This window comes from Mustelus asterias, chromosome 2, assembly GCF_964213995.1.
Source record: "Mustelus asterias chromosome 2, sMusAst1.hap1.1, whole genome shotgun sequence".
NCBI lineage: Eukaryota > Metazoa > Chordata > Chondrichthyes > Carcharhiniformes > Triakidae > Mustelus > Mustelus asterias.
Window position 1 is genome coordinate 37,016,317 of NC_135802.1, and position 25,402 is coordinate 37,041,718.

The 25,402-nt window shown below is 43.4% G+C and overlaps 1 protein-coding gene across 10 annotated transcripts in view; it reads left to right on the forward strand.

The window, feature by feature from the left end:
• The window catches only part of znf438 (zinc finger protein 438), a 221,783-nt gene that overhangs the window by 131,356 nt on the left and 65,025 nt on the right, over positions 1–25,402 (forward strand). For 5 of the 10 annotated variants that reach the window (XM_078233407.1, XM_078233445.1, XM_078233399.1 and 2 more), the window contains exons 2-3: positions 16,872–16,960; positions 18,861–18,940. In XM_078233407.1, coding sequence (XP_078089533.1) covers positions 16,872–16,960; positions 18,861–18,940 — 169 coding nt within the window. Of the gene's footprint in view, positions 1–4,186; positions 4,334–16,871; positions 16,961–18,860; positions 18,941–19,067; positions 19,123–24,672; positions 24,739–25,402 lie in introns of those variants that run through there. The other 5 variants (XM_078233454.1, XM_078233471.1, XM_078233463.1 and 2 more) reach the window with 4 other exon arrangements.

The window sequence follows — 25,402 nt, forward strand, 5'->3', positions numbered from 1 at the left end:
GCTAAATGGATACAAAATTGGCTTGAATGTAGAAGCCCGAGGATGGTTGATTTTCAAACTGGAGACCTGTGACCAGTGGTGTGCATCAGGGATCGGTGCTGGGTCCACTGTTATTTGTCATTTATATTAATGATTTGGATGAGAATTTGGAGGCATGGTTAGTAAGTTTTCAGATAGTAAGTTTCAAGATTGGTGGCATAGTGGACAGTGAGGATAGTTATCTCAGATTGCAATGGGATCTTGCTCAATTGGGCTAGTGGGTTGATGAATGGCAGATGGAGTTTAATTTAGATAAATGCGAGGTGATGCATTTTGGTAGATTGAACCAGGGCAGGACTTACTCAGTTATTGGTAGGGTGTTGGGATGAGTTACAGAACAGAGAGATCTAGGGGTACAGGTTCATAGCTCCTTGAAAGTGGAGTCACAGGTGGACAGAGTGAAGAGGAAGGCATTCAACATGATTGGTTTCATTGGTCAGAATATTGAATACAGGAGTTGTGACGTCTGGTTGAAGTTGTACAAGACATTGGTAAGGCCACACTTGGAATACTGTGTACAGTTCTGGTCACCCTATTATAGAAAGGATATTATTAAACTAGAAAGAGTGCAGAAGAGATTTACTAGGATTCTACTGGGACTTGATGGTTTGAGTTATAAGGAGAGGCTGGATAGACTGGGACTTTTTTCCCTGGAGCGTAGAAGGCTGAGGGGTGATCTTATAGAGGTCTATAAAATAATGAGGGGCATTATCAGCTAGATAGTCAATATCTTTTCCCAAAGATAGGGGAGTCTAAAACTAGAGGGCATAGGTTTAAGGTGAGAGGTGAGAGATACAAAAGTGTCCAGAGGGGCAATTTTTTCACACGCACAGGTGGTGAATGTCTGGAACAAGCTGCCAGAGGTAGTAGTAGAGGCGGGTACAATTTTGTCTTTTAAGAAGTGTTTAGACAGTTACATGGGCAAGATAGGTATAGAGGGATATGGACCAAATGCGGGTAATTGGGACTAGCTCAGAGGTTTTAAAAAGTAAGGGCGGCATGGACAAGTTGGGCTGAAGGTCCTGTTTCCATGCTGTAAACCTCTATGACTCTATGATCAGCTGACATATCTTGCTTCTGGGTGAAATGTCCAAAATTCTTCTAAGAGAAAAGGCTAGGATCATGAACAGTACCTGTGGGACCTGTTTCCCCTGTGTGCTACCCGAGAGGCACAGGTGGGTCCCTGTCTCTCTCTCTCTCTCTCTCTCCCCCTCCCCCCCCCCCCCCCCCAAAAGACATAGCAACATGTGGGTTGAAGTTGTCGGGTATGTGCTGCCTGCCTTGAATAATTCACTGAACCTGTATGATCATACTTGAGGGCAATGTCCTCCAGTAAATGGGTGTTTTTCTGGTTGGCGATCAGTGACTAGTGGTGTGCCTCGGATCAGTGTTGGGACTGCAATTGTTTACGATTTACATAGATGATTTGGAGTTGGGGACCAAGTGTAGTGTGTCAAAATTCGCAGATGACATTAAGATGAGTGGCAGAGCAAAGTGTGCAGAGAACACAAAGTCTGCAAAGGGATATAGATAGTCTAAGTGAGTGGGCGAGGGTCTGGCAGATGGAGTACAATGTTGGTAAATGTGAGGTCATCCATTTTGGTAGGAATAACCGCAAAATGGACTTATTATTTAAATAGTAAAAAATTGTAGCATGTTGCTGTGCAGAGGGACCTGGGTGGCCTTGTGCAAGAATCACAAGGAGTTGGTTTGCAGGTGCAGCAGGTAGTTAAGAAGGCAAATGGAATTTTGTCTTTCATTGCTAGAGGGATGGAGTTTAAAAACAGCGAGGTTATGCTGCAGCTGTATCGGGTGCTGGTGAGGCCACACCTGGAGTACTGTGTACAGTTTTGGTCTCCTTATTTGAGAAAGGATATACTGGCACTGGAGGAGGTGCAGAGGAAATTCACTAGGTTGATTCTGGAGTTGAGAGGGTTGGCTTATGAGGAGAGACTGAGTAGACTGGGGCTATATTCATTGGAATTCAGAAGAATGAGGGGAGATCTTATAGAAACATATAAGATTATGAAGGAAATAGTTCATATAGAAGCAGGGAAGTTGTTTCCACTGGCGAGTGAAACTACAACTAGGGGACATGGCCTCAAAATAAGGGGGAGCAGATTTAGGACTGAATTGAGGAGGAACTTCTTCACCCAAAGGGTTGTGAATCTGTGGAATTCCCTGCCCAGTGAAGCAGTTGAGGCTACCTCATTGAATGTTTTTAAGGCAAGGATAGATACATTTTTGAACAGTAAAGGAATTAAGGGTTATGGTGAGCGGGCGGGTAAGTGGAGCTGAGTCCACGAAAAGATCAGCCTTGATCTTATTGAATGGTGGAGCAGGCTCGAGGGGCCAGATGGCCTACTCCTGCTCCTAGTTCTTATGTTCTTATGAATGTCAACCAAGTTTACAGTAAAATTTGCCTCGCCAAAGGCATGTCGATGTGTATTGTCCAGAGGGAGTTACCGGGTAATAATCAGGCACGCACATCCTGTACGATTTTCCTCCGAGAGTAATTGTTGAGCTGTAACTGCTGTCTTGGAATTTGAACCTGGGTGCCTTCCCATCTGCATGATTCAGTCCCAGGAAAAATATTTTAGCAGATTCTTCAGTTTCTACCTGCGAAGGCAGGAAAAAAATGCTCTAACATGGGGACCTGGCATTTCAAAGGCCAACTTAAATTGCAAGGATAAATTTATTATTTGAAAGTGGTTTTACAGATTATTTTTTTTCTGTGTGCACCTCTACCAAGCTTTTCTATTTGATTGTACTTTACACTTTGACATTAATTAAAAGTTTACTTTTGAAAAAGAGCAACCCTGTGGATTCCAGGCAGGGAATTCCCTGCTGTATCAATATAAATACAAGATTCACTTGAAAACCCCAGATTGTTACCACAGCTTCAGGTTCAGGCAAATTATGGTTTGCTAATGAATGTAGGACCAGCTCAGTTATTTATCACGACTGAGTCATGAGCTTAGCAGATGTCATATTGAGAACGTAGGTGGCTGTTGAGAAATAGTGCTCTCAAAAATATCCATACCTCTGTGGTCAGGGGTAACTACTTATGCAATCATTTCAATTCTAAAATACTCAAACTTCCTGTTGTCTTGTGTAACCTCTGTTTCTGTATGTTTAAGAAGATTTTGTAGGCAGGTTTCTCGCGATGCCACTCCATCACTTGTTCTAGCTATTAAAACTTTTTTTTTACAAGCCTGCATGTTGAATGTGCTGTATGTATACACAACAGTGTTGTATATGTAGACTGGCAGGGAAGGTGCTGAGCAGAGATGACATCTGCTCTCTCAAGGAGAGTGAACCTGGCTTTTCCCCTGGTAGCTATTTACACAGCCATTGGCCTCGGATCATGTCATTTTCTTGTCTGTACTCTCTGACCATTGGGAACAAAGACCTATAACTTTTCATCCATTTCTGGAGAGTTCAGATGGGAGGCCATGTATTGGCACAGCTGCCCTCCAGATGTACTGATATTGTGTTCAACACCGAAAGTAAAAAGTACTCTTCTTTGTATTCACAAGTGTGGTATGTGCTGTGAACTGAAAGGCGTTGTCTCTAGTTTTGACTGCCCCAGATGAGTGGTTGCTGGTAGTTCCTGGAAGATGAATGTCCTTCCTCTGTACTGTCACTTCTGTAATTCTGTTGTAGTGTAGGGAGAACAGCCTTCCTGTGTGCAGGTAATGTCCGATGACCCACACAAGCTGCCTTTCAAGTGAGTTTGCTGCTTTCACTTGAAGCCTGCAGAGCAGCATCCTTTAACTTTGTGTCCCATGCTGACAAATATTCTAAGTTATCCACAAGCATGTCAACATTGTTCTGCTGTATCCTGTGCTAATCAAAATCCTGAATTAAACCTTCAATTTTCATGTATTTGGATGTATTTTCATAAGTTAAATTGCTATTCGTGACATTCTTGCATTATTTGGAAAGTTAACATATTTTGTAATGTACTTCATGTGCTACATTTGGACACAATTCACAGCTAGGATGAATTTCACTTGTTGCAGTTTTTAGTTGTCTGAATTCTTCGGTGAATCAAAGCCTTCAGCTACCTCCCAGGTTTTTATGAAGATGAAACATATTGCCTGGTTTTAACAATGTGTCAAATGATCTCACTTGATGTTCACAGATTTGCCTTGATCTCACTCTGCTCAAAATTCATTCTCGGAATGTGGCATCGCTGACGAAGCTGGAATTCACTCCGCGCCCAAATTGCCCTGACTGAGAAGGTGGCGGTCAGCCTGCTTCTGGAGCTGTTGCAGCCTGTGTGGTGAAGGTGCGCTCACACACGCTGCTAGGGAATGTGTTCCAGGATTTTGAACCAGTGATAATGAAGGAATGGTGATAAATGTCTGAGTCAAGGCAGTGTGTGACTAGAAGGGAATTTGATGGTGCTGATGTTTTCGTGCCTCTACTGCCTTTGCCTTTTGATTTGATGCTGAATAATTTAACAGATAGCATCTATTTGAGTCCATTAATCTCACAGATAAATTGCATTTTCATTGGGTGTCTTCTCATTTTTTTTAATCGTGTGCAGTAATCACCAAACTTGGCAACAGCTTTGGCAGTGGCTAAATGGGGCTCTCTGAATCCTCCACTGAATTTTGTCGGGGAGGGCCTTTCAATGATGAGTCATGGATTGGGGCACATCACAGCTGCAGTCCAGGTTCCCTGCAAGGCCCCTTGTGTGCTGATTTGCTGCCCTAAGGCCTTGGCCAGTATGGAAAAGGGTTTAGGGGTGCTCAGTGTTGGCGTGGCAGGTTGAAGTTGAGTGGGCGGACTGTGGGATCTGTGATAAGGAAGTGATTTTTAATGATGCTGTGTGGTTCCATTCCTGCTGCCATAGGGTTTCTGCTGTTGTTGCTTGGCACAGTGGTCTTAGCCATGCTGGCTGGCATGATGGGAAGTGAGCAGCAAGTGGATTGGTAAAGTCCTTGTGTAGTCACAGGCTTGTGTTGATCTAAACCTTCTCCAGGAGCTTTCTTGTAGCAATCTCCCTCATTATGTGAGGGGGCAGGATGTGTTCTGGACTGGGAGCCAGGGTAGTTGAGTTGTTTGGGGGAGGGGGGGAATCTGAAATGATGCACATTGTTGTGTTGAGCTGGGTATCTGCAAGACTGATGTGGGATGAGTTGTACCAGACTGGTGCACGGTACTCTGCAGTCGAGTAGACGATGGCAAGAGCTGAGGTCCTTCCGACTGAGGTCCTCCCCAATGAAAAGCCAAGTTTGCTGAGGAGGTTGTTTTGATCTTTGCTGCTATCTTGCTCAGATTTTTTTATATCTATGTTCAGTCAGGGGTAACACCAAGATTTTTTTTAAATATTCATTTGTGGGACATGGGCATCGCTGGCTGGCCAGTATTTATTACCCATCCCGAGTAGCTCTTGGAGGGCAGTTGAGAGTCAACCACATTGCTGTGGCTATGGAGTTGCATGTAGGCCAGACCAGGTAAGGATGGCAGATTTCCTCCCTTGAAGGATATTAGTGAACCAAATGGGTTTTTTTGGCAATCGACAATGGTTTCATGGTCATCAATAGATTCTTAATTCCAGATTTAAAAAAAAATTGAATTCAGATTCCACCAGCAAACCTGGGTCCCCAGAACATTAGCTGAGTTTCTGGATTAATAGTCTAACGGTAATATCACGAGGCCATCTCCTCCCCTCAATGGGATGTTGCTTAAGGAGATGTTAAGTTCCCACTTGGTGCAAGCATTGTGGAGGTGGAATATACTTGAGACAGTTTAGTTGCTGTTGGGCTAAAGGCGCCAGCTCTAGTTTATCGTCAGCATAGAGTAACTTCCGAGATCGGGTTGTGGCAGATTGAGGCAGATGGTTGATACAGAGATTGAAAAGGAATGGGGCTAGAACAGATCCCTGAAGAAGCTGTTGGACTGTTTCTTCCAGGCGATTGTCTCATCATCCATGTGCACTCTGAACCAACTATCTTGGAGTAATAGTTCAATGGTGTCATTAACCCACAAAGGGAGGATGCTTGAAATTTTGTCAAATGCTGCACTGAGATCGAAAACGAGAGTCTGTTTTGAGTTTATTTTTGGTGAACGTGGTTAGGGCAAGGTCCTGGTCGCATGTCCTTTACTGAAAGCCAGCTTGTTCAGCTTTAAATATTTTCTCCACCTCTGGCTCTATCTGCTGTAAGATGAGACATTCAAAGACCTTACAGAACCCAGAGAGCAGAGATATTGGTCAGTGGCTTGAAGGTAAGTTGGGTCTTTGCCTGGTTTTGGGAAGCCGATGAATTTGGACAAGTACCGGGGTTTCGGCAGTATTCCTCCGCTGATAACCCTTGTGAGAAATTGAGCCAACCAGCAGCAGGCACCTGGGCCAAGATATTTGAGGAACTCGGGAAGAATGTTGTCATAGCCGGCAGTAGTTCCATACTTAATTGCTTGTTGCATGTTGCCCAACTTGGCAGCACGGTGGCACATTGGTTAGAACATAGAACATTACAGGGCAGTACAGACCCTTCAGCCCTCGATGTTGCGCCGACCTGTGAAACCAATCTAAAGCCCATCTAACCTACACTATTCCAATATCATCCATATGTTTATCCAATGACCATTTAAATGCCTTAATGTTGGCGAGTCCACTACTGTTGCAGGCAGGGCATTCCACGCCCTTACTACACTCTGAGTGAAGAACCCACCTCTGACATCTATCCTATATCTATCACCCCTCAATTTAAAGCTATGTCCCCTCGTGCTAACCATCACCATCCGAGGAAAAAGGCTCTCACTGTCCACCCTATCTAATCCTCTAATGATCTTGTATGCCTCTATTAAGTCACCTCTTAACCTTCTTCTCTCTAACAAAAACAACCTCAAGTCAAAGAACAAACAAAGAACAATACAGCACAGGAACAGGCCCTTCGGCCCTCCAAGCCCGCACCGTTCCCTGGTCCAAACTAGACCATTCTTTTGTAACCCTCCATTCCCACTCCATTCATGTGGCTATCGAGATAAGTCTTAAACGTTCCCAGTGTGTCCGCCTCCACCACCTTGCCCGGCAGCGCATTCCAGGCCCCCACCACCCTCTGTAAAATACGTCCTTCTGATATCCGTGTTAAACCTCTCTCTCTCTCTCCCCAACCCCCCCCCAAACCCTCACCTTGAACCTATGACCCCTCGTGAGCGTCACCACCGACCTGGGAAAAAGCTTCCCACCGTTCACCCTATCTATGCCTTTCATAATTTTATACACCTCTATTAGGTCACCCCTCATCCTCCGTCTTTCTAGTGAGAACAACCCCAGTTTACCCAATCTCTCCTCATAACTAAGCCCTTCCATACCAGGCAACATCCTGGTAAACCTCCTCTGCACTCTCTCTAAAGCCTCCACATCCTTCTGGTAGTGTGGTGACCAGAACTGGGCGCAGTATTCCAAATGCGGCCGAACCAACGTTCTATACAACTGCAACATCAGATCCCAGCTTTTATACTCTATGCCCCGTCCTATAAAGGCAAGCATGCCATATGCCTTATTCGCTACCTTCTCCACCTGTGACGTCACCTTCAAGGATCTGTGGACTTGCACACCCAGGTCCCTCTGCGTATCTACACCCTTTATGGTTCTGCCATTTATCGTATAGCTCCCCCCTACGTTAGTTCTACCAAAATGCATCACTTTGCATTTATCTGGATTGAACTCCATCTGCCATTTCTTTGCCCAAATTTCCAGCCTATCTACATCCTTCTGTAGCCTCTGACAATGTTCCTCACTATCTGCAAGCCCAGCCATTTTCGTGTCCTCCACAAACTTACTGATCACCCCAGTTACACCTTCTTCCAGATCGTTTATATAAATCACAAACAGCAGAGGCCCCAATACAGACCCCTGCGGAACCCACCACTAGTCACAGGCATCCAGCCGGAAAAAGACCCTTCCACTACCACCCTCTGTCTTCTGTGACCAAGCCAGTTCTCCACCCATCTAGCCACCTCCCCCTTTATCCCATGAGATCCAACCTTTTGCACCAACCTACCATGAGGGACTTTGCTTTACTAAAGTCCATATAGATGACATCCACGGCCCTTCCCTCGTCAACCATTCTAGTCACTTCTTCAAAAAACTCCACCAGGTTAGTGAGGCATGACCTCCCTCTCACAAAACCCCCCATGTTGACTAACGTTAATGAGTTTATTCCTTTCTAAATGCGCATACATCCTATCTCTAAGAATCCTCTCCAACAACTTCCCTCAGCCTTTCCTCATAAGATCTTCCCACCATACCAGGCAACATCCTGGTAAATCTCCTCTGCACCCTTTCCAGTGCTTCCACATCCTTCCTATAATGCGGCGATCAAAACTGTGCGCAATACTCCAAGTGTGGCCGCACCAGAGTTTTGTACGGCTGCAACATGACCTTATGGCTCTGAAACTCAATCCCTCTACCAATAAAAGCTAACACACCATACGCCGCCTTAACCCTATCAACCTGGGTGCCAACTTTCAGGGATCTATGCACATGGACACCGAGATCTCTCTGCTCATCCCCACTACCAAGTATCTTACCATTAGCCCAGTACTCTGTATTTCTGTTACTCCTACCAAAGTCAATCACCTCACACTTTTCCGCATTAAACTCCATTTGCCACCTCTCAGCCCAGCTTTGCAGCTTATCTATGTCCCTCTGTAACCTGCTACATCCTTCTGCACTGTCCACAACTCCACTGACTTTAGTGTCATCCGCAAATTTACTAACCCATCCTTCTACGCCCTCATCCAGGTCATTTATAAAAATGATAAACAGCAGAGTCCCCAAAACAGATCCTTGCAGCACACCACTAGTAACTGAACTCCAGGCTGAACATTTCCCATCAACCACCACCCTCTGTCTTCTTACAGCTAGCCAATTTCTGATCCAAACCGCTAAATCACCCTCAATCCGATGCCTCCGTATTTTCTGCAATAGCCTACCGTGGGGAACCTTATCAAACGCTTTACTGAAATCCATATACACCACATCAACTGCTTGACCCTTATCCACCTCTTTGGTCACCTTCTCAAAGAACTCAGTAAGTTTGTGAGGCACGACCTACCCTTCACAAAACCATGTTGACTATCCCTAATCAAATTATTCCTTTCTAGATGATTATAAATCCTATCTCTTATAATCCTTTCCAAAACTTTGCCCACAACAGAAGTAAGGCTCACTGGTCTATAATTACCAGGGTTGTCTCTACTCCCTTTCTTGAACAAGGGATCAACATTTGCTGTCCTCCAGTCTTCTGACACTGTTCCTGTAGACAATGACGACATAAAGATCAAAGCCCAAAGGCTCTGCAATCTCCTCCCGAGCCTCTCAGAGAATCCTGGGATAAATCCCATCCGGCCCAGAAGACTTAGCTATTTTCACACTTTCCAGAATTGCTAACACCTTCTCCTTATGAACCTCAATCCCGTCTAGTCCAATAGCCTGTATCTCAGTATTCTCCTCAACAACATTGTCTTTTTCCTGTGTGAATACTGACGAAAAATATTCATTTAGCGCCTCCCCTATCTCTTCGGACTCCACGCACAACTTCCCACTACTGTCCTTGACTGGCCCTAATCTTACCCTAATCATTCTTTTATTCCTGACATACCTATAGAAAGCTTTAGGGTTTTCCTTGATCCTACCTGTCAAAGACTTCTCATGTCCCCTCCTGGCTCTTCTTAGCTCTCTCTTTAGGTCCTTCCTGGCTAACTTATAACTCTCAAGCGCCCTAACTGAGCCTTCACGTCTTATTTTTACATAAGTCTCCTTCTTCCTTTTCACAAGAGATTCAATTTCTTTAGTAAACCACGGTTCCCTCGCTCGACCACTTCCTCCCTGCCTGACAGGTACATACTTATCAAGGACACGCAGTAGCTGTTCCTTGAATAAGCTCCATATTTCAATTGTGCCCATCCCCTGCAGTTTCCTTCCACATCCTATGCATCCTAAATCTCGCCTAATCGCATCATAATTTTCTTTCCCCCAGCTATAACTCTTGCCCTGCGGTATATACCTATCCCTTTCCATCGCTAAAGTAAACGTAACTGAATTGTGGTCACTATCACCAAAGTGCTCACCTACCTCCAAATCTAACACCTGGCCTGGTTCATTACCCAGTTCCAAATCCTGTGTCTCACAGCGCAAGGGACCTGGGTTCGATACCCGGCTTGAGTCACTGTCTGTGCGGAGTCTGCACATTCTCCCCGTGTCTGCATGGGTTTCCTCCGGGTGCTCCGGTTTCCTCCCACCGTCTGAAAGACATGCTCGTTCGGTGTATTGGCCATGCTAAATTATCCCTCAGTGTACCAGAACAGGCGCCGGAGTGTGGCGACTAGGGGATTTTCACAGTAACTTCATTGCAGTGTTAATACAAGCCTACTTGTGACACTAATAAATAAACTTTAAATTTAAAAAAATCTCCACTGCAGTGAAGGCTTTGGGGCTTGAGCTGAAATTGTAATGCCTCCAAAAGGCTCCCCATTCAGTCTTTATTTGTTTTTTCACTTCATTGTCATGGGGTGCCTTGCCCATATGGAGGAGATGGGTTGCTAATTTGTTGGCATTTAGTGGTTGCTAGACTGCTCCAAGATGGCTTAGGAACCTCCAGCATTTCTGGCTGTAATGGGTGAAGTTCAAGTTTCTGGTGGTCTGTTCTCATCTAGCTCAGTGGGCAGAATCCAAGAACTCCATGAAGTGATTAGCTACATCTGAGTCACCAGTTTCCTTGCAGTGTTGATGGAGAGAAGCACATTTCTCTTTGAGCCAGGGATGTACATTGGACAATATCCCCGTGGGATGGGTTTGGTGGCCATTTTGTAGATGGCTTTGCAGAAGCGGCTATATACCTGCTCCATGAGGATATGGTGGGATGGTATCATTACCACACTTTGTTCCAGTGCCTTGCAGAATTTCTCCAAGTTGGCTTTGTGTAGGTTCCACAGCTGCTTTTTTGATCTAGCAGTGATAGGTGGTTGAAGGCTCAGAGCTGGTCTGTGCTGGCTGCGTGGGAAGCTATGCGATACTTGGCATGATGTTGGAAGTGAGTTTAGTTTTGGCCCATGATCATTCCAAATCAATACAATCCCATATATGCTTAATCTTTTAAAAATCTCAATTTTCTGTCATTTTCTTTCCCATATGCAGTAAATTCTTGTTGGGAATATATACCTCCTCCAAGCAGCCATGCTTCATATAACATTCTAGGCAATGAGTGTTAGCAGATTATTTTACCATAGGGGCAGTATGGCAATTTGAAGTAGAAACGTCGTTATTTCCCCATTGTTAGAGGTCTTTGAATGCAAGTTGCTGAGTCAGTCCATACTGAAAAGAAAACCTCGTATCTTACTGAATTGTATGGGTCATTACCACCCCACTTAGCCAAAGACAGGTCTTAACTTGCTTTTTTTAAGCAGATAGCTGACAAGTTGACTGAATAATGTGGTGTATTGTGTGTGCATGTGAAACTATAGTTCGTGCTGTGCTTTACAGTGTACTGCAGCACTGTTGTAGTGACTAAAGTCCTTTTTCAACCAGCTCCCACAACACAACACCCCGTGCCCTCCTCCCCTGATCGATTCAGATCGGTGGCAAGACCCTGCAAACTATGAGCCATTTCCCGTATCTTGGCCTCCTCTTGAATTTTGATGATAATGAGCCTCCAACGTGCCGGCTCAACCTTCAGCCAGCTGTGGAAAAGAATATTTGAGGATCTGGATCTCAAATCTGCGACTTAAGGTCATGGTTTATTCCGCAGCAATGATTTCCACGCTTCCTTATGCTTGGGAAACTTGCACAGCCTACAGCAGGCACCTCAAAGCACTAGTGAAGTACCAGCAGTGGCGCCTTTGTAAGATCCTCTAAATCCAGTGGCAAGAAAGATGGCCCAAAAGCAGCGGCCTCTCCCATGCCAGCATCCAGGCACTAATCACTCCGAACCAGCTCCATTGGGCAGGGCAAGTCACTCAAAAGTCTTATCAGACTCCCAAAACAACTGCTCTAATCTGAAATCGATCACGGCAGGAGACTCCCAGGATGACGGCGTAAATGCTTTCGGGTTGGTTGCAGAGGACCCCTAAAGAGGTCAAACATCCCTGCCAATTCATGGGAGTCCCTGGCTTATGACCAACCAAAATAGCGAAAGTTCATTCTGGAAGGTTCAAAACACTTTGCCTTGGCGTGTTCCCAACAAAATCATTCAAAGTCAAGGTGTCAGCAAAGAAACCTCGAAACAACTCATCTGCCTGACCCTTCAAGCTGCTCTCCATGTGGCAGAGTCTGCAGATCACACAGTGGACTTGCCAACCACCTCAGAACCATTTAACAGGAGAGGAAGCAAGTCAGTCTCAATCCCCTGACACTGTCTAAGTGAGATTAAAACACAAAAATGCTAACCAAGATGTCTGCAAATCAAGGATTAGATCTTTTTGTCTCGGTAGCTTTATTGCATTGATACTTAATACTGTTGATGGATACATGCAGCTGACCCCACTCAACCTTCCTTGTAATCCTGAGGACAGCCCCCTTCTTTGTCTCTTCACTGGACACAGGTGAGGTCCCAGAGGATTGGAGGATAGCAAATGTGGTCCCGTTATTTAAGAAGGGTAGCAAGGATAACCTGGGTAATTATAGGCCGGTGAGCTTGACGTCCGCGGTAGGGAAGTTTTTGGAGAAGATTCTTAGAGATAGGATATATGCGCATTTAGAACTGAATAATCTCATTAGCGATAGACAGCATGGTTTTGTATGAAGGAGGTCATGCCTCACAAATTTGGTTGAGTTTTTTGAGGAGGTGACAAAAACGATTGACGACGGAAGGGCCGTGGATGTCGTCTATATGGATTTTAGTGAAGCGTTTGACAAGTCCCTCATGGCAGGCTGGTGCAAAAGGTTAAATTTCATGGGATAAAAGGTGAGCTCGCTAGATGGGTGGAGAACTGGCTTAGCCATAGAAGACAGAGGGTAACAGTGGAGGGGTCTTTTTCCGGTTGGAGGTCTGTGACTAGTGGTGTTCTGCAGGGCTCTGTACTGGGACCTCTGCTGTTTGTGATATATATATAAATGATTTGGAGGAAGATGTAGCTGGTGTGATCAGTAAGTTTGCAGACGACACGAAGATTGCTGGAGTTGCGGATAGTGATGAACATTGTCAGAGAATACAGCAGGATATGGATAGGCTGGAACATTGGGCAGAGAAATGGCAGATGGAATTTAATCTAGATAAATGCGAAGTGATGCATTTCGGTAGATCTAATGTAAGGGGGAGCTATACAATAAATGGCAGAACCATCAGGAGTATAGACACACAGAGGGACCTGGGTGTACAAGTCCACAGATCCTTAAAGGTGGCAGCACAGGTGGAGAGGGTGGTGAAGAAGACATATGGCATGCTTGCCTTTATTGGACGGGGCATAGAATATAAAAGTTGGCATATGATGATGCAGCTGTATAGAACGGTGGTTCGGCCACATTTGGAGTACTGCGTCCATTTCTGGTCGCCGCACTACCAGAAGGACGTGGAGGCTTTGGAGAGAGTACAGAGAAGGTTTACCAGGATGTTGCCTGGTATGGAGGGTCTTAGCTATGAGGAGAGATTGGGTAAACTGGGGTTGTTCTCCCTGGAAAGACGGAGGATGAGGGGCGACCTCATAGAGGTGTATAAAATTATGAAGGGCATAGATAGGGTGAACAGTGGGAAGCTTTTTCCCAGGTCGGAGGTGACGAACACAAGGGGTCACGGGCTCAAGGTGAGGGGGGACAAGGTTCAACACAGATGTCAGGGGGACGTATTTTACACTGCCAAGCAAGGTGATTGAGGTGGACACGCTGGGATCGTTTAAGACTTATCCAGATAACCACATGAACAGACTGGGAATAGAGGGATACAAAAGAATGGTCTAGGGGGCACATGAGCGGCGCAGGCTTGAAGGGCCTGTTCCTGTGCTGTATTGTTCTTTGTTCTTAATTTATCTCTGTACTTCGAACACCTTTTGTTACCGAGAGTATTGGATAGTGTCACTCCAATAAAGGTTAATGAGTAAACCTGCTGCATTGTTCAGCTTGTGTCTGAAGCTGAGCTATTTGATATCCCATCGCTACTTTTGCCCAAAACTTTCTAATCTATAGTCACATGATTATTTTCTCTAAGGTCTTCTACTTGTTTATTTGAGTTGTAAGAGCTCAGAACCATAATAGGCTGCAATATTTATCTTACTAAAATGTGGCAAACTGAATTTGCCCTGACTCTCATTGAACCCATCATTTTGATTCAAATTCTAGGATTGGCCTCTGGAAAAGTGTCAAACATTAGTCTCCTTTGAGTTGAAAAATAGTTAGTTTGACATAGATTTGCGGCCTTAATGCCAACATATCAACTTTTAGTCTCGGAAGTGGATAAAACATTCTTCCTGGCTAAACATAAAAAGAAAACAGACTTTCCTCTGAAAGTAAATTCCCCTGCATGTGGAAAGAAATATTTTGTCAGTGTTTAACCAGTTACTTAGACTTTTGTGCAATTGATGTCAGCATTGCGCATAACACAGTTTAAAAATTAGATTGACAAAGGCCTTTAAGTCAAAAACCTTGTGTTCCTTTTTTAAAGGTGTGTCTAACCAATCATCCCATCGTTTGGGAACATCTTATAGGTTTTAATCTAACTTGAGTGGTTTGTTGAGTATGCTTCAAGATAAATAATACTAAGGGTCAGCAGCACTTCAAATCTGAACTACTCCATAAAGACAATCGACAATGTGCCACTTTCAGCGAAGTTCTTGATTTTGTTAGCTCAGGTCTCCTGGATACCAAAGATCCATCAAGGATCTATTGTATCAGAATCTGTCTGGCTGTCTGATTGAGGTGAATAGGGTTTGGTATCCTTCCCAGAAATTATGCCTGTTTTCAAGCACAGCTCCATATTTCCCAAGCAGCTGGGGCTTGTTGATCACGTTATATGCTCATTACTGGAGTTGTTTTCCTTGGAAAACCTTGTTTGGAAGGAATTGTTTAAAACCTAAAGCTCTAAACTCAATATTACATAACAATAATCTAATTAGTACTCTCATTACCCCCAGGTGTACTGGAAACCAAGCCACGTAGGAAAGTACGACACCAGTAAACACAACCTGCTCTTGAAGCTCGTTTACCTAATTAACTTTAAATGTATGATATAAACAGGAGACCCATGGGGTATGGCTGTACCCTAGTTGTGAATCTGAACAGGCAACTAAATAAATCCCAGGCCTCTGTTGAATAATGCACTTGATCTGAGGTGTTTCTGGTTGATTGCTTTATTTAAGATGGAATAATGAGATGCAGTTGGGAACAATAGATCCAAGGATGGGATGAAGTGGCCAATGCTTGAAATATTCATAGTTCCTCTGAACTACTTGCATTTAAGTGGCATTACTTGTAACCTACAGTCTATAGAACCCTGTGTCAATAGGAATACTTGGATAAATGGGTTTCAAAATTTTTCTAAAGAGTTTTCCCCCTTCCCTCATCTTGATTCCTCTGAGGCTATTAAACTGTCTACAGTAATGCTCATCTGCATGTGATTCCAAGGGGGAAACAATCAGAAGCAAAAATCTTAGTTGCGTTTTCCCTTGCTAATCTTTGGAGCTGAGACTAGTTATTGCATCCTACTATCAGCTTGGGGTAAGATGAGCTCATTCAGCATAGGCCAGGATACAGCCAAAACCCTTCGTAGTTTATACGATTCAGCTACTCACTGGGTTAATTTGGGGTCTTGGGGCATATGTTTTTGTTGAAAACGTGTTCTTGTTTATTAGTGGCAAATGCAATTTGCTGTAAATCTTCTCTTGCCTGATCATTTCAGATCATGTCACAGTTCACAAAATATTACTTGGACACAAGTTCGAATTCTATTTGGATGGTCCACGCTCATCACATGATGATCAAGAAGTTAAACAGGACAAGCAGAGGTTCTCAATCAGGCTGGAAGAGAATTATCAATATTTTGTGCACAGGCACATCTTAAAAAAATATGCTTCAGTGGACAATTCTGACTTGGAAGACGAGAAAAAATAGACAGTCAGGAAATTAGTTTTTTAAAAAACAGCCTGAATGTTATAGAAAGCATATTAGATGACACAACAGTACAACTATGGAATTGGGCCAGATGGCCTCTTGTTGGTCAGACAAGATGGGCTCAATGGCCTCCTCCTGTGCTGTAAATTTCTATGATCCAGAGTCAAGACACAAAGGAATTGGGCAATTGTACCAAAATAGCAATGGGAGAAGCAAAGTTCTCACAACATAATAAATGCTCGGCGACCCCTTGTTCAGTAAGGCCTGCATCGTGACATTTGAAATATTGTAGAGAAAGGGTGGATTCAATACCTGTTTGGGAGAGCTCCATCGGCAGAATAAAGAGTTTCTGAAGCCACACCTCTGGGTTTTCTCTGTGGTAATTGTGAGAAATTTGTTTCCTTGCTACGGTTAATAATTTCAGTTTCTCAATTAAAATAACATCGTAACAGAGCTGTCTATCAATAGGTCACTAATATGCAGAATTTGTGACAAAGGAGTAACCTGTCAACTGGATTTTTATCTCAAATTTCTGCAAGCTGTATAGCCCGAAGGTTCCCACATACGGTATTGTCTATAAATTTTAGTTGCAGTTGGCAAAATTTTTGAAGATGCAAAACTTCACTTTTATCGTACCAGAAGAGCTTTAATTAGAACATACAACATTCTATTGATTCAGGCACTTGTACCCAGTTAGATTTTTGGCTGATGAAAGAATGTGACATTTAGTCATCACTTTTCTAATAACATCTCAATTCTTTAACTGTTATTGCAGCCAAAGGACAGATACCAATGAACGAAGATGCAAATGGCTATTCTAAAGAAATGATTGAAGACTCTGTAAAGAAAGAAACAATTTTTCAGGTAAATAACCAAGAAATTTTACATAGTTTCTATTTCTCTCCTATGGCATTTTGTATATTTTTTAAAAAATTGAATGAGTAAATGAATTTGGTTGTAATAAAATTGAAAGAAGTTCTGCACATTATTATTTTAGCCTGGTAGTATTTTTAAAAATATATTCTTGCGCGCACACATGCATATGAATTAGGAGAGAGAGAAGGCCATTTGGCTCCTCAGATCTGCTCTGCCATTCAGCAAGATCATGGCTAATCTGCCCGTGGCCCCAACTCTATGTTCCCACCTATCCCGATCACCGTTGAACCATAGAATCCCTACAGTGCAGAAGAAGGCCATCTGGCCCATCGAGTCTGCACCAACTCTGTGACAGAGCATCTTACCCAGGCCCGCCCCACGTACTTGCTAATCCGCCTAACCTACACATCTTGGGACACTAAGGGACAATTCAGCATGGCCAATCCACTTGATCTGCACATCTTTCGGACTGTGGGAGCAAACCGGATCACCCGGAGGAAACCACGCAGATATGAGGAGAATGTGCAAACTCCACACACAGTCTCCCGAAGCTGGAATTGAAGCCAGGTTCCTGGTGCTGAGGCAGCAGCGCTAACTGCTCTGCCACCCGTTAACTCCCTTATTAGTCACTAACCTATCTACCTCTGCCTTAAAAATGTTCAATTTTTTGGGGAAGAGAGTTCCAAAGACTCACGACCCTCGGGGGGAAAAAATTTCTCTTCATCTCCATCCAAGTAGGAGACCCCTTATTTTAAAACTGTGCCCCCGAGCTCTGGTATCTCTCCTAGTGGGGGGGACATGCTTTCAGCATCCACCTTGTCAAATCCCATCACGGTCTTGTGTTTCAATAAGATCACCTCCCATTCTTCTAAATTCCTCATGGATGCAACCTTTCCTCATAAGGCAGCACCCCCATCCCAGAAATGTATTCCCTTCCTCCACATAATACAGCTAAGCTTCTCCAGGGGGCAATTTGGCTGTCAACCATGTTGCTGTGAGAATGGAATCACATAAAGGTCAAATCAGTGAAGGACAACATATTTCTGCCTCAAAAGTGCATTTGTGAACCAGATGCGCTTTTATTTTCACTCGCCTGATGAAGGAGCAGCGTTCCAAAAGCTTGTGATACCAAATAAACCTGTTGGACTTCAACCTGGTGTCGTGAGACTTCTTACTATGCAATAATTGAAGTAGAGCAGGCAGTTTTGGCAATCATGACTAACATTACCCTATCCACTAAAACAAAGGTATGATTAACTGGTCATCTCGTCGTTGCATGTGGGATCTTTGTGCAAAATTGTGGCTTCATTTGTGTACAGCAACAAAAATCATTGCACTTCAAAAGCCATTGCATATAATGTTTTCTTTATGTTTCTGTCTATCTGTCTTTCTCTCTTTCTCACCCTCCTCCAACCAATCCTCCTTTTTCTGTCGCTCTTCTTCTATCGGGCTGTGTTCGGGTAATTTTGAATGAAAAAAAATAGAATGTCAGAAATGGAGAGGATACTTTTTTGAAAAGGAAAAGTCAGAAAGAGCAGTTGGTTTTATTGCTTTTTTGATTACTGAAAAGCATGTTGTGCAACATTTTAAATTGTTAAACCTGGAGTCTGCTCAGCGTTGCTGCTCCTTGGTGACCATGAAAGACTTTAGTTATATCTTTAAACCCTTGTTTCTACCATTTTATGATACATTGTACTGTTGTGCTGTATCTTGATAGACACATGAACGGGAGATGAACAGAGGGATAGAAATTGAGTATCAGCGCAGGCTTGGTGGGCCGAAGGGCCTGTTCCTGTGCTATATTGTTCTTTGTTCCTTGTGATTGCGCACTCTTTTTCTTCCCCCCCCATGTGTCTAATGTGCAACATTATCTGTCTTCCTCATGCAGGATGGAAAGTATGAAGATGACATAAGAGAAGATACCACAACTGCATCTGACCAAAGGGAGATTCTTCAGAATGAGACAAAGTTGGTATTAAGAACTATTGAGATTCTAAGAGCAATACAGTCAAAAGTTCAACTGTAAAACTAATTTGGTATTTATTTATTTTATTTTTAACACTAGTTTTATCTCCCTCATTTCCTCTCTCCTGAGGCTACTGATTCATGCTGCCCTCCCGATCTGTATCTTTTTCTGTAAGCTGGCACAGGTAATATGTGGTGCTAATTTGAGCAGTGTGGTACAGCCAAGTTTGATCCTGCCTTTATATGACATCCAGCTGTATACTTTTAGTACAGGTTGCCAGACAGCATTTAGAAACTAGCCCTGCAGATTAATTTTCCTTCCTAACATAGAAAAGCTGAGTCTAATTCTAGCATTGCATCATTGCTCCTGCTAAGTTAACAGAGAGTTCAGTGGGGTCAAACATGGCAGCATCATGGGCCTGCATGGAACTTGTAGAGTCTCCACTGCGTGAAAGTGTTCACAAATAATACTTATTAAACAGAGGAAATGGCAGTGCAGGAATTGGATATCTCTGAGCAACAGAAGGCCTGATGCATGTGTGATATCAGTATCCCAGATAGAGGAAACAGCTATAATATCTTTAAATGTGAAGAAATACCCAACCAATAGATAGTGCCTGTACCGGTGAAGTATAATACAGCCCTTGAAAGTTCAGCTTTTATTGCGTAATGGGCTGTGTCCAGCGACTTTGGATCAACTCCAAATTGAAGTTTATCATAGCCAAACTGCAGTTAAATTTGCTAACCGTTTAAACCGTTAATTATTTTACTAATCTGAGCAACCTTTGCCTGTTGCTACTTGACCACTCAAAATGGTTATTTGTTAAAAAAAATTACGCTCCTTGTGATAGTATTATCGTGACACAGTGGTTAGCACTACTGCCTCACAACTCCAGGGACCCGGGTTCAATTCCAGCCTTGGGTGACCCCCCCTACGTAGAGTTTGTATGTTCTTCTCATATCTGCATGGGTTTCTTCCGGGTGCTCCAGTTTCATCCCACACTCCAAGGATTTGCGGGTTAGATTGATTGACCATGGTAAATTGCCCCTTCGTGTCAAGGGGACTGACGGGGTAAATAAGTGGGGTTACAGGGATAGGGCCTGGGTGGGATTGTGGTCAGTGCAGGCTTGATGAGCCGAATGGTCTCCTTCTGCACTGTAGGGATTCTATGATAGTAATGCAGTCTGGTACAGGAATTATAAAACAGCTATGGAATAGCTTAATGCTGCTGTGTTTAGATTGTCATTCATAATCTCCTTCCCTGCAGGAGATTTTGATTTCCTGTAATCTGACATCATTCCAGGTTCGCTGTTTCTCTGACAGTGCCAGTGCAGGTTGCACAAGAATAGAAACGATCCTGTGAGCATTGCAATTATCACAGTGACTCACTCTACATTTCCTCATTTCTTTTGTTCAAATAAAAGGTTAATTGGACCAATAAAAATCCTTTTAGTTCTTCATCTTATTGTCCACCCATAAAATCCATGTCAAGTAGTAATTTGCTTTTGTTAGTGTTGGTTCAGGAAAAAATATTGCAAGTTAAAGTCTCTTGGGCCTAGTGGCACTTCAGAAACCCATTTCTTCCATTGTTGTCTGTCCAGAGTAAGTGATTTGATACCAATCGTAATATCATTTTGCCTTACACCCAGTAGATTGTGATTTTCCACAGTCACAGTTATTTATATTTGCAAGTCAAGAACAGACCTATTTTGACATGGGCAGGTTGGTAGCCTCACGTTAAACCTCCTCTCAAAAATACAGGTTCACTGTCTTTAGCCTGGCTCTTATCTATCAACCAAGTTTGTGTGGCCCGACCACTCTGGGTTCTTGGAAAATGTAAGACTTCCACCATGTCAAACTGCAGTCTCTGGGAATGGAAAGAATGGTCATGAAAGCAAAAGCAAAATACTGCAGATGTGCTGGAATTAGAAATAAGAACAGAAAATGCTGGAAAACTCAGCAGGTCTGCCAGCATCTGTGGAGAGAGAAAATAGAGTTAGCATTTCTAGTCCAAATGACTTTTCAGAGTTAAAGAGGTTGGAATGTGATGGATTGTATACTGGATTCGAGGGGATGGAGCAGAGTGAGATCCTTAATGAGTACTTTGCATCAGTATTCACAAAGGAGAGGGACGCATGATTGATGGTGTCTCGTAGGGGTACGTAAACCCTCCAGAGCAAGACATCCTTATGAGGGAGGGAGTGTTGGGTGTATTAAAAAGCATTAAGGTAGACAAATCCGCAGGACCAGATGGTATCTATCCCAGATTACTGAGGGAGACGAGAGGAAATTGCTGGACCTTTAACAGAAATCTTTGTTCCCTCATTGGCCACAGGTGAGGTCCCAGAGGATTGGAGGATAGCCAATATTGTCCCGTTATTTCAGAAGGGTAGCAAGGGTAACCCGGGTAATTATAGGCCAGTGAGTTTGAAGTCAGTGATAGTGAAATTGTTGGAGAAGATTCTTAGGGATAGGATCTATACACTTTGGAACTGAATGGTTTTATTAAGGACAGATAGCATGGTTTTGTACGAGGGAGGTCATGTCTCACTAATTTGATTGAGTTTTTTGCGGAGGTGACAAAAATGGTTGATGAGGGAAGGGCTGTGGATATTGTCTACATGGACTTTAGTAAAGCATTTGACAAGGTCTCTAATGGCAGGTTGGTGCAAAAGGTTAAATCACACGGGATCAAGGATGAACTAGCTCGATGGATTCAGAACTGGCTTGGCCATAGAAGACAGAGGGTAGTGGTGGAAGGGTATTTTTCTGAATGGAGGTCTGTAACTAGTGGTGGTCCGCAGGAATCAATGCTGGGACCTCAGTTGTTTGTAATATATATAAATTACTTGGAAGAAAATGTAGCTGGTCTGTTTAGCAAGTTTGGGGATGCTACTAAGATTGCTGGAGTTGCGGATAGTGAGGAAGATCGTCAGAGAATACAGCAGGATGTAGATAGGCTGGAAAATTGGGTGGAGAAATGGCAGATGGAATTTAATTCAGACACGGTGGCACAGTGGTTAGCACTGCTGCCTCACAGCGCAGGGACCCGGGTTCAATTCTGGCCTCGGTCACTGCCTGTGTGGAGTTTGCACTTTCTCCCCCCGTGTCTGCGTGGGTTTCCTCCGGGTGCTCCGGTTTCCTACCACAGTCCAAAGATGTGTGGGTTAGGTTGATTGGCTATGCTAAATTGACCCTAGTGTCAGGGGGATTGGTAAGGTAAATGTGCGGGGTTACAGGAATAGGGCCTGGGTGGGATTGTGTTAAGTACAGACTCGATGCGTTGAATGGCCTTTTTCTGTACTGTAGGCGTTTTTAAAAAAATGCAAGGTAGATCGAATTCAGGTGGGAGCTATAAAATAAATGGTAGAACTGTCAGGAGCAGAGACACACAGAGAGATCTATGAGTACAGGTCCACAATTCCTTATAAGTGCCAGCACGTGGAAAAGTTGGTGAAGAAAGCATATGGCATGTTTGCCTACATCAGCCGGGGCATTGAGTATAAAAGTTGGCAAATTATGTTACGGTTATATAAAACGTTGGTTAGGTCATATTTAGAATACTGTGTCCAATTCTGGTTACCAAACTACCAGAAGGGCAAGGAGGCTTTGGAGGGAGTGCTGAAAAGGTTTACCAGGATGTTGCCAGGTATGGAAGGTATTAGCTATGAGGAGAGATTGAATAAACTGGGATTCTTCTCCCTGGAAAGATGGAGGCTGAGGGGGCGACCTGATAAAAGTTTATAAAATTAAGAGGTATAGATAGGGTGAACAGTTGGAAGCTTTTTCCCAGGACAGAAATGACAATTATAAGAGGGCACAAGTTCATGGGGAAAGGTTCAGTAGAGATGTGCAGGGGAAGTTTTTTTACACAGGGTGGTGGGGGTCTGGAATGCACTGCCAAATGAGGTGGTTGAGGCAGACACGTTGGCAACATTTAAGACTTATTTGAATAGACACATGAACAGGCGGTGAATAGAGGGATATAGGCAGTTGGTCTAGATAGGACAACATGATCGGCACAGGCCTGGTGGGCCGAAGGGCCTGTTCCTGTGCTGTATTGTTCTTTGAGTTTAAGGTCAGTGATTGGCGGGAGCTAGGAGATATTGTAACAGAGATGTGTAGATCATGAAACAGGAAGTGTTAATGGCAGGAGGAAGTTGCCATTAATACATCCTATGATCCACACATCTTTGTTGCAATCTCTCCTAGCACCCACCAATCACTGACCTTCTATTCTGCTGCAGCTGTTACATCCCCTTTTATACTGCATACAATCCATTGCATTCCCACCTCTCTAACTCTGAAGAAGTCATATAGACTTGAAAGGTTAACTCTGTTTTTCTGTCCCAACAGATGCCACCAGACCTGCCGAATTTTTCCAGCATTTTCTGTTCTTAAAAGAATATTTACCGTCTGCAAGTTTTAAAATTATACCTTGTTTACCAAATCCAGGTTATGAATGTACCTAAAATGAGTGGTGGTCCTATTACTGATCCCGGGAGAACACTAATTTATACTGTTCTCCCTGAAACAACGATTCACCTCTGCTTTCTGCTCCTTGAGTCAATCTGTCCGAGCTGCTCCTGTTTCTTTAATTCCATGGGCTTCCATTTTGCTAACAAATCTATTATGTGGTACTTTGGCAAACGCCTTTAGAAAGTGCATATGCATTTAAAATTTAAAAGTTTAAAGTTTTGAAGTTTATTTATTAGTCTCAAGTAGGCTTACATTCACACTGCAATGAAGTTACTGAAAATCCCCTAGTTGCCCCACACCGGCACCTGTTTGGGTACATTAAGGGAGGATTTAGCATGGCCAGTTCACCTAACCTGCATATCTTTGGACTGTGGGAGGAAACCGGAGCACCCGGAGGAAACCCACGCAGACACGGGGAGCATGTGTAAACTCCACACAGACAGTGACCCGAGCCGAGAATCGAACCCTCAACATAACTTTAACCGTGTTGCGTTTTACAATCCACTCTGTTACTTCACCAAAGGACGGAATCAAGTTAATCAAACAGCATTTGCCTTTAACAAATCATCAGTGCTGGCTTTCATTTGTTAGCCCATATTTTTTCAAAAGCTTATTAATTTTGTCCAAAATTATTGCCTCTAAAAAGTTTCCCCACATTCGGCTGACTGGCCGATAGTTGGCAAGTTGATCCCTTGCCACTTTTTAAACAGGGGTGTAACATTTGTAAAGCTGCAGACCTCTGGCACTACCCCCTCCCTATGTCAATACGGGTGTAAAGTGCATTTTGTTAACTTTCCTCATTTGCAATTCTTGACCTTTTATTAGACTTTATATGTCTTTGGAGTCAAATTCTTGGCATTATTGGTAGAAGATGACTAATTCTTGAAAAATTGCAAAAAAAAGAGCAGTTTGTTCAAATCTGCATGTGCAGTCGCATATTTTGCTGTTAAAATATCCGTCCAACAGAACAATTCAAAGTTGTGTAGATTGCTTGTCCAACCGTGAAAAGTATTAACAGCAGTAGCCTCGAGGAGCGATCTTCACTTCTGAGGAAGTGTTGACAATCTGACTTCTTAAACTCGGCGCTTGTACCATTATCTAAATTTTGAAAGTAACAGTGCCTTGTTTTTAATAATTTGTATGATTATAGGCCCTGTGATTATAAATACTGACAAAACTTCATGATCTTTAAATATAGGTCCTGACAGTCTCTGATGCTGCCTATGTTGATGTGTGGCCTCTGGAGTTTGATGATATTTCCAGTGGATCAGTTAAATGAGTTTTGGAGTTAATGGGAGACAGACTTAAATCTTTGGCTGCGGTACAGTGTTAACAATTTTGCTTGTGTTTTGCTGATTTTGTTTTTGTGCTGTTTCCGTTGCAAACTACAGTGCATAGACATTTCTTGGAATACTGCTTTGTTTTCTGTTGAAATAGGGAAAGGGGGGAGGGGGGGGGGGGGCGGGGCAAAAGAGGAGAATTAAGGAAATTGATGCTTGTAAGCCGAAGCGTGCAGGTTGCATGTTAATGACGTCTGTGTCCCAGGCAGTGGAAGTTGCTGCAAGAACTTCAGTCTTCATTAAATACGTAGCTGTGCCCCATTCACTCAGCCTTTCAATTCAAATTCAATCCAGTGGAGAAAAGATGCAGATCTGGCCCCTTCATAAGAAGATGCAAATTAAATCAGTTCATTCACACTGACTCTGAAAACTGCTACCTTGGCAGAGCAGCTGTTTTCTCTGTTTACATTTCTCCTTGTATGACTCAGAATTCTACTGAGTAAACTGATAACTCAAAAGTAGCAAATCTGTTCTGCTGTACGTGCAGCTCGTTTGCACAGGAGGCATTTTCGTGACAGTTGTATTGTGCATCTGTGCGAGTGAGCAGACTTGGGGGCTGCCAAGCCAACTGAGGAAATTCAGAAACTGGAGGAATGGGTGCCTAGTAACAACTGTTGCAGGAACCTCAGTGACCTATGCATGTGT